Source organism: Eubalaena glacialis, chromosome 1, assembly GCF_028564815.1.
Source record: "Eubalaena glacialis isolate mEubGla1 chromosome 1, mEubGla1.1.hap2.+ XY, whole genome shotgun sequence".
Taxonomy (NCBI): domain Eukaryota; kingdom Metazoa; phylum Chordata; class Mammalia; order Artiodactyla; family Balaenidae; genus Eubalaena; species Eubalaena glacialis.
In genome coordinates this window covers 57,692,851-57,711,127 of record NC_083716.1, presented here as the reverse complement: position 1 = coordinate 57,711,127, position 18,277 = coordinate 57,692,851, and the positions used below count along the sequence as shown (strand labels likewise).

General features: G+C 50.1%; 1 protein-coding gene across 2 annotated transcripts in view; it reads right to left on the bottom strand.

Annotated features, from left to right (window-relative positions):
• DLG5 (discs large MAGUK scaffold protein 5) overlaps window positions 1-17,853 on the bottom strand; it is a 134,184-nt gene extending 116,331 nt beyond the window's left edge. Inside the window, exon 1 of one of the 2 annotated variants that reach the window (XM_061180134.1) lies at window positions 17,722-17,853. Coding sequence is in view for 1 of the 2 variants with exons in the window: in XM_061180124.1 (XP_061036107.1) it covers window positions 7,208-7,511 (304 nt within the window). In the remaining variant the exon portion in view is untranslated. Of the gene's footprint in view, window positions 1-7,207; window positions 7,901-17,721 lie in introns of those variants that run through there. The other variant, XM_061180124.1, reaches the window with a different exon arrangement.
• Window positions 17,854-18,277: the final 424 nt, after the last annotated feature.

The window sequence follows — 18,277 nt, the reverse complement described above, 5'->3', positions numbered from 1 at the left end:
ACATGCTATAACATGGACGAACCATAAAGACCTTATGCCGAGTGAAGACAAGCCAGTCACAAAATGACAAATACTATATGACTCCATTTTTATATGCGATACCTAGAGCAGTCAAATTCACAGAGACAGAAAGTAGAATGGTGGTTGCTAGGGGCTGGGGGGAGGGGAGAATGGAGAGTTATTGTTTAATTGGTAGAGTTTCAGGTTTGAAAGATGAAAAAGTTCTAGAGGGACTTCCCTGGTGGTCCAGTGGTTAAGAATCCGCCTGTAATTTTACCACAATTACAAAAATAGAAAAAAATGGTTCAAATGGTAAATGTTACGCTATGTATATTTTACCACGGTATTTAAAACAAAAAAAAACGTACAAAGCAAACGGGTTATGACCCTTAGTGTGAAACGAACATCAAGGTCAACAGTCACCTCACAATTACCCACCAAGGGTTTAGAATTGGATGGCCAACATGGAACACTCCAAACATGTTTAATTTTAAATATTTCTGTAGCACTTTCGTGGAACTCTGTCTCAAAAAGATCAATAGACACACACAATTCAGAGATATGCAATCTGCCCCAGGGAAAAGGTGAAAAAAAATGCAATATGTCCCCAACTCAATTGCATTTAAAATTCTTCTCTGCTGAACATGTTCGGCATGCCTACTGCACAGACTGATAGGGAGTTCAGCCCTCTTGCTCTATGCCCACTATTTCTGTGGCTCACATCTTCCCAAGGTTACAGGAAATTAATAAAGAACCCCCTCAAAATGGCCTGCAGAATGTATAGGTGGTTGGAATGAGGTGGAACAAAAAAATTAAGACAAAATAACTCTCCTACATTGCTTACTTTTTCAGGAAATAGAAAGCCAGAGTACAAAAATCACTCAACACTAACACTAAATCAAAAAATAGTAATCAGGACTTCCCTGGTGGCGCAGTGGTTAAGAATCCGCCTGCCAACGCAGGGGACACGGGTTCGAGCCCTGCTCTGGGAAGATCCCACATGCCGCAGAGCAACTAAACCCGTGCGCCACAACTACTGAGCCTGCACTCTAGAGCCCACGAGCCACAACTACTGAGCCCGCGCGCCTAGAGCCCGTGCTCCGCAACAAGAGAAGCCACCGCAATGAGAAGCCCACGCACCGCAACGAAGAGTAGCCCCCACTCGCCGCAACTAGAGAAAGCCCACACGTAGCAACGAAGACCCAACGCAGCCCAAAATAAATTAATTAATTAGTTAATTAATTTAAAAAAATAGTAATCATGGTAGGGACCTGGAAGAAAGGTCTTAGAAATCTACTCCAACCCCATCACCAAGCTTCCTTGGACCTAAGGCCACCCTGCAAGTACTGAGAACCCTACAGGACTGAGGAAGTCCTCAGTCAACACTGAACTTCTTCCAGCCTTCTACTTGGAAGAAAACAAGCCCCAGGTAGTTAAGAGGCTCATCCAAGGTCAAGATGTTGTACAGTTAGGAGCAGATCCCCATCCAAAACTCTTTCGAGGACACCAAGCTGACTTTCAAATTCTAAGTGCAAAAAGTGAAGGGCTCTCCAATCCTGCACAGGCAGTGTGGTCACTCCGCATGGCTCCTGGCAGCCAGTCCCACAATGCTGATACCTGAGGGGTGGCCTTGGAGACTTCAGACACCAGTGTCACACCACCTGCTTCCATCACAGACACACTGTGGGTGGGGACATCCGTGTGTGCCTGTGGAACTCACCCTAGCCTACCTGCACTCCCACAGCCTTCTGTCACCGTGAAGTCACCACTTAAGAATCTGCACTTATTTCTGAAGAGAATCTGGACTTATGCAGGGACACACCACTCATTCGCCACACAGCTGACTAGTCATCCATCCAACAGAGATTTACTGAACGCCCATCTTGGGCCAGGCTCTATTCTAGGCATCGGGAATACAACAGTGAATTTGGCTCATGGAGGTTACATTCTACTCTTGATGACCCACAGCCACAGTAAAAGCAACCCTGACATCTGTTCAGCACAGTTTACCAGGAGCTCTCACATAACCCTCAGATATATCAGGAGAATCCCAGGCTTCTGGTCCTAAGGTTGGTTCCAGGCTGCATTACTCACCACACTAATAAATGCTCCTTTTTTCCTACCACGCATTGTCAAATAGCAGAGTGAAGTAGTTATTGTTTTAATTATTTTGTAGAGAGGGAGATAAGTTCAGAAAGGTTAACTGCCTTGCTCAAGGTCTAAAACCTAGTGAAATCTGACAACCTCCAACCACCCCATTCCAGCAATGACCTCATCTGCTAATTGCATCATCACACAAAGATGAGACCACATCTTGGACATTCACCTGCTGCTTTACCTGCACAACATCCTTTCTGCTCTTCTTTTTTTGGAGAACTGTTTCTCCCCATTCTAAAGAACCACATGGTACTGGTACGAGCTGCCAATCACCCTACCCTATCGGTTGGGTCCACTGCTGGGCCAATCTTAGTCCTCTAGCCCCAGCCACAGTGACTGGGTCTCACATGGACATGTGACCCTAGTCAGGCCAATCAGAATCCTTCCATGAGATTTTTCTGCCTGGTTTACTGGATACAGCTCCCTTTATTCTCTGGTCAGGGGCTGTGAAGATGAAGCCAAGAGGGGCCTGAGGTCATGTTCCAGGCCCACGGGAAAAGCCCGTGGCATTCAGGATCAATCATCCAAAGGCCAGTTACTCCAATTCATCCCAAGGTTTTGGAATATTATACAATAAATTTCTCTTTTCTGCCTAATACAGTTTGAGCTAAGTTTCTGTCACCTGCAATAAGGGTGCCTGAACTAATACACAGAAGGATAAATAAAATCTGCCTTTCTCTTAGAAACCTCTTTTCAACCATCACTTTCAAGTTCCTCCACTACTTCCTCTCAACACAATTAACAGAACCAAAAGAAAAACCACAATGGTTGGAGCTTTTACTTATGACCATCTAGGACAGAGTGGATGAAGAAAAGGGGGCTGGTACCTGAAGAGAGTAGGGAGAGAACAAAAGGCCCAGGTAACCTCTAATGAATAATAGATAATCCACACCTGACAATCAGCAGCCAACTGCACTCATCCCACTGGAAACGCCTGGGGTTATTCTTTTTTAAAAATTCCTCCAGCTTCAACTTCTGACAAGTGTACAATGCCTAAATTCCAGGTGGTGTACAAACCCCTTGCTCCGCCTAGCCATCATGGTCCTTCAGATTACCTCTGCATCCCCACCCACCCAGAGCCAATGCCCGGCTCACTCAGGCTGGTCTAATTTCTGCAACCTGGAAACACACTGCTCCTCTCATAGCTAGGAGTTTGTTCTTGCATCTCCCACCCAGACATCCTCCTTTCCCTCTGCACATTCAGAGTACCCCTTCAACACCCAGCTCAAGCCCCAGTCCCTCCTCGAAGCCTTCCCTAGCTTCTCCAGCAAACACTACTGTCTCCATCCTCTTAACTGTAGCGAAGCCAAGTCAGCCAGCTCTCCGGGAAACTAAAGAGGAGGCACAGAGGGGACGAGGAGGAGAAATTCAGCTCTGAGCACACAGTAGAGAGTACCACCGGCAGTCACCATGTTCTGCCACTTCCACTCCACAAGAGAGACCTGTTGTGAAAATGGTTTGGGGAGCCCTCCACACTTAGATGGTAATTAGAGCCACTAGGGGTGGATGAGAGTATTTGGGGAAAGCATGTAGTAGACTTTTAAAAGGAGGAAAAAGCCTGTTTGTATTTGTATCACTCAATTGATCTGGCTCATAATGTCACTCTCCTGAGTGTCCCATTCCCCCAACGAGGCAGCAAGCTGCAGGCTGGAATTACATCCTCTGCACCCCGGCCCCACCTGCACCAAGAACAGGAGGACCAGGCACCTCAGTCCTCCCCAATCTCATTTTGCCTCCCAGTGGCTGAGACAGGCCATGCAGCACCCCCAGTCCCATCTCACAGATGAGGACGCTGAGGCTCAGCGCCAGGAAGGGGCCCCTAACTCCAGGGGCAGGCGGTTGAGGAGCTTCAAGTGAGAAAACCCAGATGTTAGCAACTGAATCAAAGAGAAAAAACAAAGGACCTCGTGGGTTCCGAGTGAACGAACGAGATCCTGGTACTACCATGGAAAAAACTCGAGAGACCTGAGCCAGTCAGAGGAGAACAGCTCTCTCCTCTCTCTACCACGAGCGGGGACAAAGGGGCTCACTCCTTCCTTACAGATGCATGTACTGGGACAAGGAAAGGCTACAAAATTCCAGAGTTCCCCAATGCAGGAAACGGCCTAAAACTGTAATGGGAGGGCCTAAAACTGTAATGGGAGGGCCTAACCAGGTAACAGGAAAAACCACCCCCAACATGGAATCAGGAGCACTGCACTTAGCCTGACTCCAGCTCCTTTCTGCCCTGCAACTCCTGGCCTGTCCTCAGACCTCACAGATGGGGGGCATGGAACCCAGTGTCACGCAGAAAAGGCACTAGGTGCCACAGAACTAAGTGAGATATTAAAGTACGCAATAAGATCGAAAATGCTCAATGGCAATGTACTATCAATTCTGGTAGAGAAGTCCCCCTGCCCCCAAAATAAAACAACTCTGTGTCTTCTTACTCACCTTCATACCCCAGGCCTGAGCATGGTGGGTTATAAACGTCTGGGGCTCTAACTGAGCATGAGCAGAACAGATGAGCTTGGTTTGCTTACCTGCCCCGTACCACCTAGAACAGTTTCCTCCCAGTTCCAGGCCCCACGTGGGGAGCGGCCAGACATCATCTGCCTGCAGCACAACAAACTCCCACAGTACACAAGTGCCAGCCATGGGACGGGCATTCTAGACCAGGGGCCCACATGGGATGTGGAATCCACCAAAGGAGCCCCTAACTGGGTGATGGCAGCACCTCCGATGTAGAAACAGTGACAAAGGGGCCTCCCCTTGAGACTATGGATCTTTAGGAAGCCAACTGGTTCCTCTCTGGGGCTCCCACAAGATGCTTGCACTAAGGCTGACTTACAGGCAGAGGTGTGCACCTGTGTGCAGAGTGCAACCTGCTGGGAGAGCAAAGACCAGGACACAGGGCTGAGTTTCCCTGACTTTGGCTCCTCAGGGATGAAACGGGTGCTTCCATTCCTTCAACCTGAGCAGTCCTTTTAGTCACTGAGCTTTGTGCCATAAGAGGGGCTCCCTGGCTAACAGAAAAAAAGCTGGCAACCACTGCACAGTAATTCATCCTTTAAAAGATCCCAACGCTCTGTGGTTTCCTTGCACACCGTGTCACTCCTCATCCCCAGAAGCTCTACATGGCATCTTGCCAGACCAAATGCTATCCTAATTTTTTTCTGAAGTATCAACTAAAATGAACTTAACTTCCCTTGAAAAGCTACACAGCTCTGCATTGTGGTAAAACTAGGGTTTGAAATCCTGCCCTTGAGGATAAAATCCAAACCCTATTTCATCCTTTCCTTAGATGTCAGGACCAGCTTCCAGAACTTCAGCCCTGTGAGGCCCCACCTTCTCTACCAGGCATGGAAAAGGGAAGGACCTAATTAATGGCAATTCATCTATCTATTCCAGAGATTAAAGCTAGCGCTGATTCAAACACATCCCAATGAGGACTTAAGTCTGCACTCCAACTTCTGCGCTTCCTTGATCAACCTCCTCCTTCAAACACAGAGAGCTAGGTAGACAAAAAGGCAACTAAAAAGAAAAAAAAGTTACCCCGAAGAGATTTCCCTCTGACCTTATCCTCAAGGCCACATCTGACAGCTCTTCTCAGCATCATCCCAGGAGAGGACTAGGTTGCCCAGCAACTCAGACACGATCATAACTGGGGGGACAGCGTAGGTTTGAGGAACAGAAATGCTGAAGAGTCAGAAACCCAAAGTGGAGACAGAAGGGCCATCAATGAAATGATATGCTGTGTGGCCAGCAGTTTAGTCTCTCTGTATGCCAGTTGTCTTCACTACCAAAAAACAGGTGGCCAATATCCAATGGAGCTGTTACCAGGAACAGCTTATAAAATCATCTCCTTAATAAGTGAGGCTTTTAACAGCCAAATAAACACGTTTCATCAGCCTGTGGCCTACAAGTTGTTAAAGGCAGTTCATCAACCCTCTCTGTTCACTTTTAAAACACGGACAAGACACAGAAAAGCAGCACTTGTTGCTTCCTGGTTCCAAATGGGTTAAATAAAACAATGGGTCATAATTGAAAACTCCTGGTGCCCAGTACTTTGAGCAATTTCACCACTCCAAGCTGGATTTTTCTCTCTGGCAAAGTAGGAATAATAGCTCAGAGAGTGGTAAACAAACGTGATACAGCCGAGTGCCTGCCACAACAGTAGGTGCCCAATAAATGCTGGCTCTTCCTTCCTCAGTGCTATGCCTTCTTCCTCAGCTTCCTTGTCTAAAAGCCTGGCTTTCCACACTCCGCAACCAGGCCACACCAAGCCTACCACTTGCCACAAACTCCCAGCAGTACCCCCCACCCCCCCACACACACACACGAATACTCACAAATCCGTCACCACCACCCAAGGGAACCAGTCACCAGCCTTCCCTCCTCAGGCAGCTCGGCACCCTTAGGGAGGGAACTGAGCCCCAGCAGCTACAACCAGGATTTTCCCATGATGCAATGCAACTTCCCCAACTTTTCCCGGCCCACAGTTTCCAAAGAAACCTAGCAGGCATTGTGCATAATCAACCACAAGCCTGGGCGAACAAACAGACTGAGCTCTGGGCAGAGGGAGCTGAGAAAATCAAAAAGTGAAAAGGCACCAGTGGTCCTGAAACGGGGTGCCAGGCACCAAAATTCAGAAGTACCGGCCCTGGCCCAGGTTCTATTCTTCTAGACCTTATCATTGATTGAAGGCTAGCAGAGGCTTTCAAAGGACTGGTGGATGGTGAAGAGTCTTAGAAAAGGGACTGACGGACATCCCTCCGAGATCGCCCCGCGGCTGGACCTGGTGGTCTCGGGAGGACCCCGCTGCCGCGGCACCTGGAGGATCAAGGCCTGCAGTGCGGGGCATTGTTCACAGCAAGGGTGGGATTGGGGGAGGAGGTGTGAAGTGGGGGTCCGCGCATCGGGCCCTCCCCAGGCAGGCTGAAGGAGGGAAGGTTCTCCCCGCGGCAGGCGCCAGGTAGATGAATGGCCCTCACGACTTCCCCCTCGGAGAACCGGAGAGAGAAGTCGTGGAAGGTGGGTCCGAGAGGCCGGGCGGGGGTCTCACACTCACCGGCGCCCTCGGCGGGCTGCGGCGGCCCGACGACGCCGTTCAGGTAGAGAATGGGCAGCAGGTGAGGCTGCGTCTTCTCCAGCGCCGCCCGCAGGTCCTGGAAGTGGTCCCGCTCCTTGGCCAGGAGCAGCTTGAGCAGCAGCTCCGCCTTGGCGCCTCCCGCCTCCTCGTCCAGCTGCCGCCGCTCGCCGGGGCTCAGCGCTCCTGCGGCCTCGAGCAGCCCGAGCACCGCCTCCACCTCCGTCATGGCCTGGGCCAGGCTCTGCTGACACTGGGCGAGCAGCTCCCGGCGCTGGGGCTCCATGGTGGCGGCCGCCCCGCCCCGCCGGACGGCTACCGGACTCCCGGAGGCCGGCGGGCGCGCGGGCGCGCGGGCGGGCGGGCAAGCAGGCGGGTGGCGACGGGCCCCGGGCGCCTCGGGGCGGCGAGCGGTGGCGGCAGCCCTAGAGCACCGGGGGCCGCCAGGCCGCGGGGGCCATGGGCCGGGGCCTGGGCGGGCTGGGGGCCCGGGCGGCGAGCGGCGCTCAGCAGCGGCCGCCTCCCGGGCTCAGGAGCGCAGCCATGTTGGCTGCGGCGGTGGCGGGACTGGAAGAGGAGAAGGAGGAGGAGACGGAGGAGGAGAAGGAGGAGGCGGAGGTGGGGACGGCGGCCGGGGCGCGCCCCGAGGCCCGGCTCCAGTCGGGCATGCTCCCCCTCCCCTCCCCCTCGGCGCGCGCCGCTCCCCCGCCCGCCCCGCGAGAAAACTCTCCCCGAAACGCCGGCCCCGGCGCCGCCCCCCGAACACGATCACAACTCGGAAAGGAAAGTGGCCCGGCCGTCTTCGCCAGGCCCCCCGACGGCTCGGGAGCCGCCTCGCCCCGGCCCGGCTCACTGGGGCCCCGCGGCCGCCGCCCGCTCTGCCTTGCCCGCGCCCCAGCGTCGCCGCCGCCGGTCTGTCCCTCCGCCCTCCTCTCCTCTCCTCTCGTCTCCTCTCTATCCCCTCCCCTCCCCTCCCTTCCCCCGGCCGGCCTTTCAAGCGCCCGGGCGGCCGGCCCCGAGGGGATGGGCGAAGGGGAGGGGTCCCCACCTCCCCGCCCCGGGCCCGCCTCGGAGGCGGGGACTTCGCGTGCGCTGGCTCTCCGGGTCTCCGAGGCCCAGGCGCAACCGGCGGTGGGGGACGCGGAGTCAGGGGCCCCGAGGGAAGCAGCCCGCACCCCCAGCCCCCTCGGCCAGGCACACGGCCAGACCCCAAGCTATTGGAGACCCTCTCAAACAAAACCCTGCCCCGCCCCCATCCAGGGTCTTCTAATCTGAGAACTCCAAAATCAGGCCTGGAGACAATAGAGAGGACGTCCCCTAAACTTGGCCATCTCCAAATTTAGACCTCCCCCAAATCTGTGAGATTTCCCCACTCCGAGGAGCTCTTATATAGAAAATGTCCCAGTATAATCCCGAGACTCGATTAATCAGGATCTTTCCCCTCACCCCCATTTTAGATGGGTTGGCCCCCAGTGTCTAAAGAGGCTTGGATGTTGGGGAGGGGATGTGTTACTGGAGGAGGAAGAGAGCGGCGGGGTCTGCAGTGGAGCCAGTTCATCTTTTTGGCAAGAGAAGTGCTCTCCTCCCTAGATGTCATCCCAGATTCTAGTCTCAGGAGAAGGTAAATCAATGGGCTGCAGAAACCTTGCTCCCCTGATACCCTCAATGAGGATCTACAGTTGGGCTCCAAGTCCAAGAATGCCTCCTGCCTTCCATTGTAGCCCTTTGTGGACACATAACCACTTACCTCCTGACTGCAGGAGGAGGTCCTTAAAAGCTGGAATCCCAGCTGATGACTCCCAATAACCCCACCTCGCCAGTGTGGAGTGGAAATCCCAAGGCCATTGCAAATGTCTGTGTTCCATTGAATGATGCTCATTTACAAACACTGGGGACCACAGGTGCTTTTTCTGCTGTCACTCCCACCCCACAACTTCAGTCCTCCCCCCAAAAGCAGTTTTCTTCCAGTCTGCTTCTGTAAGGGGAGGAGTCTTTTTTATTTAGTGGAAACAAACTATATATAGTGGTTAGAACAAAAGCAGCAGTTTGCATTTCAGTTTGGATTTCCCTTTAAATAGCTACACGATGTGGGAGCAAATCAATTACCCGGGCTGTTCTCAGTTTTCTCCTCAGGAAAACAGGGTGGGGAGAGTGTATTCCATCAGGGGTTATGAATAAGCTCGAGGGTGTCAGTGAAGCTTTTGAAATTATCTGCACTTTTTTGTAGACATGTATGTATTTTTCTGGGATGGAAGTCTATAGCTTTCATCAAATTCTTTAAGGCCTCCATGACCCAAAATGGACTCCAAAATGGTGGAACTCAACTCTTTTCAGAGATCTCCCTGCTTAGGTAGTCTGGGCTTCTATGGCTGAGTGAGGTTCTAGGGGAGGGGAAGGCTGGCTATTGCACAGTGCCAGGAGTCTAGATAGGCTCCCTAGCTGTCCCTCCCACTCCTGCCCCTGAGAGATGGTTCCCCCTTCTGGCCACCTGTTCCCCTACATCCTAAATCATCTGCAAAGGCATCCACTCTTCAGTGCGCACTTGGACCTCTGTTCTTAACTGGATTAACTAGAAATCTAGGGGTGGGAGGAAGGTGGAACGGAAGAGAAGTTGGAGACTAATTTGGTTTGTAGTTAGAACAAATTGTGACTAACTCCTAGGTCCAAATGGTGCCTGAGATAGGAGAGGGCAGGAGGAATGCGTCATCTCCCAGTAACCCCTAAAAGAGTGGTGGGGAGCATGGATGTTTTGCCCAGGGAAGCCTTCCTGGGAAGCAGTGAGGAAGTCCATTTGCTAAGAGTGCTTTCTCTCAGCGGCTGCAGATTGATAGATGACTACTTTCAGCAAACCCTTTATTGGAAACTCTGGGGTATTATGCAAAACATAAATTCTGGAGGAAATTGTTTACTTTATAAACATATTCGACCTTAAGTGCCCTTTAGCCAGTGACCTTGATATGACCTTGTATTTCTGTACCATTTTATATCCTTCAGGGCACCTTTTCTCATACTATCTCCTTTGTGCCCTGTTCTACGTTGAATTGTGTCCCCGCCAAAAGATATGTTCAAGCCCCGACTCCCAGCACCTGTGAACGTGACCTGATTTGGAAATAAGTTCTTTGCAGATGCAATCAAATTAAAACAAGGTCATATTGGATTAGGTGGGCGCTAATCCAACATCTGGTGTTCTTACAGAAGAGGGGAATTTGGACACAGACACACACACAGGGGAGACTACCATGTGAAGACAGGCACAGAAGTTGGAATGATGCATCTACAAGCCAAGAAACGCCAAGGATTGCCAGCAACCTCCAGAACCTGGGGAAAGAGGCCTGGAACAGACTCTCCCTCAGAGCCTCCCAGAAGGAACCAATTCTGCCAACACCCTAATTTCCGACCTCCAGCCTCCAGAACTGTGAGCTAGTAGGTTTCTGTCATTTTAAGCTGCCCCAGTTTGTGGTAATTTGTTATGGCAGCCCCAGGAAACTAATAAGAGTCTCATCACAGTGGACAAAGACGGGTGTCCCCATTTTACGAATCACCCTGTCACCTCACTCTTCTACTGCCTAAGAATTTCTCTGTAGATTTACGTACCTTTCCTCCTTCTGATCTTAGAGAAAGAGCACCTCTCCACCTTCGGAACAGCCCTCCGTCCTATGGATAGAATCTTTGCACCCCCTCCATGCACACAGCCACACACACACACACACACACACACACACGGTCTCCCTCTGTGCTATGGCTCAGGCCTCCCTCCCCTTTGCCAAAAAACAGGCCTGCATCTCCCCATTCTCAAAGGCCCCCTTTCCCTCTCTCACGTCCTCAGCGAAGAACCAGTGCCTGGCCACCAGAACCTCCAGATGCTCATGGACCTCATATCCCGTGGTTGGTGCTTTGCAATCTGACTTCTGAAAACAACTCCCCCTAGAAAACTGCTTTCCCCTCCCTTAAACCTCCTGTTGCCACCCCAAGGCCTTTCCTTCACACCTCCTCCAGCGTCCTCCACCCTGCTCTGCTTCACCCCACCCTGAGAACATCTCCTCTCTCCCCCACTGGCTCCTTCCTCTCCACATTGGCTCTTCATCCCTCTTCTCTGCCCACACTCCCTCCCTTTCAAAGGGTAATCACTTCAGAGCAGGGCAGACATGAGCTCAGATCTCAATGCTGACACTCACTCCCTAGGTATCCCTGGGCTAGTTACTTAACTTTTCTGAGCCTCCATTTCTGCATCTCAACACTGGGAATAAACATCACCCTTTGGTGGGGTTACTAGGAGAATTCAGTGATAGGATTTATACAAAGCCCTCGCTCAATGCCCGGTATGTGGCAGGCATATAAACCCCATAATGTAGTGCTTGAGCAGGCAACTGCTGCAGTCAGAATGCCTGATTTAAATAACAGCTTTAGGGCTTCCCTGGTGGCGCAGTGGTTAAGAATCTGCCTGCCAATGCAGGGGACACGGGTTCGAGCCCTGGTCCGGGAAGATCCCACATGCCGCGGAGCAACTAAGCCCGTGCGCCGCAACTACTGAGCCTGCGCTCTAGAGCCTGCTAGCCACAACTACTGGGCCTGCGTGCCACAACTACTGAAGCCCGCATGCCTAGAGCCCGTGCTCCGCAACAAGAGAAGCCACCGCAATGAGAAGCCCACACACCGCAACGAAGAGTAGCCCCTGCTTGCCGCAACTAGAGAAAGTCCACGCGCAGCAACGAAAACCCAACGCAGCCAAAAATATAAAATAAATAAATAAATAAATAAATTTTAAATAAATAAATAACAGCTTTGCCCCTTATTAGCTGGGTAATGTTGGGTAAACCTTTCTGTGTCTGTTTCCTTATCTGTAAAATAGGGACATTATCATCAAGAATAATATCAAAGGAGTTAGTGCTCTATCAATGGCAGGTGTCACTGTTCTTTTGGCTTCCACTGTCTCATCCATCTGAGAGGAAAGACTCCCCGTAGCATGTAGCAACTGGTTTTCGACAGATGTTTCTAGGCTCCTGAAAGAATGGTGCGAGCTCCAGCTGAAAGACTTCTATTTCACTTGTATTCAGACGACAGGTAAGGGCAGGGGCCCCTTCTATGTTGTTCTCTGTATTCCCCTCCCACAATACCTGGCATGTGGTAGGTGCTCAACAGTTACTTTTTAATTAATAAGCGAACATAATGAATGAATGAACAAAAGAGTTTTGCACTGAAGCCCTGCTTCACAAAAATATCTGCTAAAAATGGAAAGATTGGGAAGGAGAGCATCTGAAAAAGGAACAGCATCAGAAGCAACGTGAGAGAGGTTCACACCTGCACATGGGGGACAGGCTGGGAGCTCCAGGCAAAGCCTCTATCCCTGGGGGGCTAAGCAGCAGGACCCCCACCCTTTCCTGCCTTGCCCTGCCCTGCTACAAGCTTGGCCCACCAGACCCCACTAAGATGCCTCTGCTCAGAAATACATTCCCCAGCTTAGTGTAGTCTTGAGGGAGGTCATGGCCCCCTCCCAGTTTCTGCAAGCACAGTCCTGCCGGGAGCCTTAACCCTTTGATTCAGAGCCCATTCTTCACATTTCAACTTAAAATGTTACCTGCTTTAGGAAGCCAGACATGCCTTCCTGACCTCCTCTCAAAAGGGCTAGATATCTCTGCTCCTAGCTATCACTGCAACGTTTTACCTCCCCCTTTATTAACATTTATCAACATGTATTCTTAAAATTGCCAGTTTACTTCTCTCTATCCCCTTGGTACACAGAATGCACCCTCGCAAAGATGTCCATGCCCTAGTCCCCAGAAGCTCTGAATATGAAATGTGTTATGTTACATGGCTAAAGGGACTGTGCAGATGTGATTAGAGTTACAGACTTTGAAATGGGGATCGCAGCCTGGATTATCCAGGTGGGCCCAATCTAATCACACAAACCGTTCAAAGCAGAGAATTTTCTCAATCTGGAGGCAATAGAAGGGGAAGTTGGAGAGATTCCAAGCACAAGAAGGATTTGACATGCCATTGCCAGCTGAGATGTAGGAGTCCACATGCAAAGGGGGCAGAGAGAAGGTCTAAGGAGCAAAAGGCAGTCCCCAGCCAACAGCTAGCAAAGTAAAAGGGACCGCAGTCCTGCAACAGCAAGGAACTGGATTCTGCCAACAATCTGAACGAGCCTGGATTCTTCCCACAGCCTCCCGATTAGAGCCCAGATGGCCGACACCTTGATTTTACCCTGGCAAGACCCTGAGTGGGGAAAACCAGTCCAGCCATCTGGACCTCGGACCTACAGAGCTGTGAGATCTTAAATGCAGGTTGTTTTAAAGCTCTAAGTTTGTGGAAATGTTATTATGGCAGCAGTAGAAGACTAACGATCCCCAAAGACTATGAGTTCTTCAGGGACAGAAACAATATCAACTGTTCATTATTGAACCCCCAGTTCCTGCCAGAGTGCCTGCCCCGTAATAGGCACCAAAAAAACCCTGTTGTATGAACCGATGGAAACCTACTCGTCCGCCAGGACTTGCTTTGGGAGTAATTATTTATGGTATCTTTGGAAAACAGAACCCAGTTCTCCACCAGCAATTGGAGGGAAAGCTTTCAAAGGAAAATACCTAGAAACTGGGCCTCCTCTGCAGGCTGAGTGAGCTGGGGCCCCAGGGGCCTCTTGACCCTGGGCTTTATGTCTTGACCCTGGGCTTTAAGCAGCAGCTGCTCCCTGGAGAAGAAACAGATCCTGGTGTCTGCTCCCCTTGTGTGGCTCCTTTGGCGGCAAACAAGGCTGCCTTCAAGAGTGAGTGCATGCACATGAGAGCTTGCGTGTGCGCACATGCACAACAAGGGTGAGGGCGTTGTGGGCAGGAGTAGGGCTGTTTCAGCATGAGTGTGGGTGTCTGTGAGGACAAACTGCACTAGTACCAACACTTGGATGTGTGTGAGTGGAGAAGCAAGCCTTCCTAGGATCTTTTCGCTGTTGCACCCTGGAAATTGCAGGTGGCCCAACATCCGAGATGTGACATTTGAAAGGATTTCCTTACAGAGTTCCTTAAAAGAATGAACTCCCCCAGGATGCTGAAAATGGAATTGTTTATGAAAACGCCACTTTTCACACAACTCTTTAGGACGCTATGACAATGAAATGAACTACACCTGTTTAGAAAAAATCAGCTTAAGCTTGGCTCTTGGTAGCTTCTCAAATAATGAAGACATTTTTCATCCAGACTGTTTTTGTTCTTAGTTCAGGAATAGCTCAGAGGCAAGTGCCCTAAGATTTTTTTAAAAAATAAATTTATTTATTTTTATTTTTGGCTGTGTTGGGTCTTCGTTGCTGCATGCAGGCTTTCTCTAGTTGCCACGAGCGGGGGCTACTCTTCGTTGCGGTGCGTGGGATTTTCATTGCGGTGGCTTCTCTTGTTGCGAAGCACGGACTCTAGGCGTGCGGGCTTCAGTAGTTGTGGCATGTGGGCTCAGTAGTTGTGGCACACGGGCTCAGTAGTTGTGGCACATGGGCTCAGTAATTGTGGCTTGCGGGCTCTAGAGCACAGGCTCAGTAGTTGTGGCACACGGGCTTACTTGCTCCGCGGCATGTGGGATCTTCCTGGACCAGGGCTCGAACCCGTGTCCCCTGCATTGGCAGGTGGATTCTTAACCACTGCACCACCAGGGAAGTCCCATGCCCTAAGATTTTAAAACAAGAAATCTGAAAGAGGCTCATACTTAGTGATAAAGCTTGCCCAGAGTACCAGGAGAGGGCAAAATTCTGAGTGAGATCAGAGATTCAAAGCATTTAAGAACCTTAGAAAGGAGCCCACCTGCTCCTGGTGCCCATCAGCACACTCAGGAACTCCCTAACGGAGCACCTCCATCTTTCTGGTCTAGACCAGAGACTCTAGTCTGGGAGGCCCAGTGTCTCTGGGGTTACTACAACCCCAGTCAAAGAGAAAACTATGACTGTTCCCCTTTCCTGAGTGCTAAGTACACACCAGGAACTATACTGAAGGCTTCTCCTGCAGTCCCCAATTCCTCTCCACTACACCTATGGGCAGTGAGTACTACGATCAGCTCTGTGTTACAGATGAGGGACCTAAGGCCCCTCCTAGCCCTCCTAGCTGTGTTTGTCTGCCATCTTGCAGGAGAGAGAATCTCTAGGGTCAGAGAGTGGCTGAGAAGCCTCAGAAGAGCTTTTGACAGTGCATCAAAACCACGCCTGCCAGAATGTAAATTGGTATAGCCACTATGAAAAACAGTATAGAGGGTCCTCAAAAAACTGAAAATAGAGTTGCCATATGATCCTGCAATCCCACTCCTGGGCATATACCCAGACAAAAGTATAATTCAAAAAGATACATGCAACCCTATGTTCATAGCAGCACTATTTACAATAGCCAACACAGTAGCCTACACTGTTGGTGGGAATGTAAGTTGGTGCAGCCACTATGGAAAACAGTATGGACGTTCCTCAGAAAAATAAAAATAGAGTTGCCATATGATCCAGCAATCCCACTCCTGGGCATATACTCAGACAAAACTATAATTCAAAAAGATACATGCACCCCTATATTCATAGCAGCACTATTTACAATAGCCAAGACATGGAAACAACCTAAATGTCCATTGACAGATGAATGGATAAAGAAGATGTGGTACATATATACAATGGAATATTACTCAGCCATAAAAAAGAATGAAATGATGCCATTTGCAGCAACATGGGTAGACCTAGAGATTATCATACTAATTGAAGTAAGTCAGAAAGAGAAAGACAAATACCATCACTCATATATGGAACCTAAAATACAATACAGATGAACATATCTATGAAACAGAAACAGACTCACAGACATAGAGAACAGACTTGTGGTTGCCAAGGGGAGGGAAGGATTGGGAGTTTGGGATTAGCAGATGCAAACTAATATATATAGGATGGATAAACAACAAGGTCCTACTGTATAGAACAGGGAACTATATTCAATATCCTGTGATAGGGACTTCCCTGGTGGCGCAGTGGTTAAGAATCCGCCTGCCAATGCAGGGGACACGGGTTCGAACCCTGCTCCAGGAAGATTCCACATGCCGCAGAGCAACTAAGCCCGTGCACCACAACTACTGAGCCTGCGCTCTAGAGCCCGCGAGCCACAACTACTGAAGCCAGTGCACCCAGAGCCCATGCTCTGCAACAAGAGAAGCCACCGCAATGAGAGGCCCACTCACTGCAACGAAGAGTAGCCCCCTCTCGCCGCAACTAGAGAAAGCCGGCGTGCAGCAACAAAGACCCAAAGCAGCCAAAAATAATTTGTTAAAAAAAAAAAATCCTGTGATAAACCATAATGGAAAAGAACATGAAAAAGAATATATGTAACTGAATCACTTTGCTGTACAGAGGAAATTAAACACAACATAATCAACTATACTTCAATAAAATTATTTTTAAAAAAACTACCCTGTCTTCAGAGGAATGAAATCCAGCTGCTGCAGAATAAGCTAGAAATCAACAGCTGTCCTGTCTGCAGACACATGTAAATCAGATGCAAATGGATCCATGGCCCAGTAAGACTCTTGGAGGTAGTGAGAATGAACCCATGCCAGAAACAGCATGTTAGAAGGGATGGAACACTGGCCTTCAGTTTCCAGCTGGGAACCACCAGCTCTGTGCAGTTTTACTGGAGTTGTTCCTTGGTGGGAAAGCCCTCCGTAAGGGGCCTTGTTTAGGCAGGCATAGTCACACAAGGCGTTCCTGCACTGGTGGCAACAGGTCACGGCACAGGTAGCTGCCTAAGTGCAAGGCCATGGAGACCTCTGAGAGACTGAGTATACAAATGGACAATGGCCAAACCATATATAAAAATAGAACTCTGACCCACAATCTGAAGCAACCAGTTTAGAAAACCAGCCAATCTGTCTGCAGAAACTAAACAACAACCCCTGTAGCAATGAGCCTCAAACAGCCAGGACTTAATAACTGACAGCTTCCCTAATTCTGCATCTAGTTACAACTTAGGACCAACTGGAGCAAGCCAAATATGCCCCCCTAACCAATCACGTAGGATGTCTGCTTCTAGTTAATCCACCCCATGCCAACAGCCTCCAATCAGAGCATACCTGAAAGTCGTCCCCTTTTTCCACTATAAAATTTTACCCCTTCTCTACACACCAAAAGCAAGCAATGGTGGCCGGCTCACTTGTTACATCAAACTCAGAGTAGATAGCATTTGCTTATTCTCATTTGAGTTATCTTCATGTGTTTCCACAACTCCTAATTATTGAATTGCTTTGTGACTCAGTTTTCTTACTTGTAAAAATAGGATACTAATTTGGGGCATGAATCTTTGGGGAGGAAACTGCCTTGGATAGTGGGGGAGCCTACTGATAAGGCCCCCACTCCCTGGGTCACCTCTCATCTCAATTCAGCAGCCACATAACCCACTCCCCTCTTGTTCTGTGCATATGTGTGTGCATCGACACGTCCAGTTCCTTCATTGTTCTTAAGGGAAGAACCCGAAGCCCAGGTGGGAAAAGTGCCTACTTACCCAAAGTCCTCTCCTCTGGAGGTCTCCGAGAAACCAGTCTCGGTCTTCAGTTTCTCCCCTCTGACTTCCAGACTCCAACAGCAAGCACGTGAGCCCGTTCAGGAACCCCACAGGTGTCAGCTTATACCTATGGTGAAACTGAAGCTGGCTAAAGAGGGCAAAAAGCCACCCAGTAGTGAGTTACCAGGAGCCAGAAGCTTCCCAACTAGGGAAGGCCAGTCGTGGCCTGTACACAGAGCTCTGCCCTCTGCAGGGAGTTTTTCCTCCTAGGTTTCAGGGTGCCCCACCCAGCCTCTCCGAGCCTGTTTTATTCCGGGAGGCCAGCTGGCTCCAGATGAATTCCTTCTTTCCTGAGGTTGGCTCCACCCAAGGCTAGCCCCACCTTCTCACCGCAAGACAAAAGCCAGAAAAACACAATAGTAATAGTTACCATTCTTTTTGGCACGGTGCCATGTATGGACTGTATTAATCCTCAGAACAACCCTCTGAAGTGTGTACCACAAATGGGGAAACTGAGTCATGGAGCAGTCAAATGATGTGCCCAAGGTCTCACAAG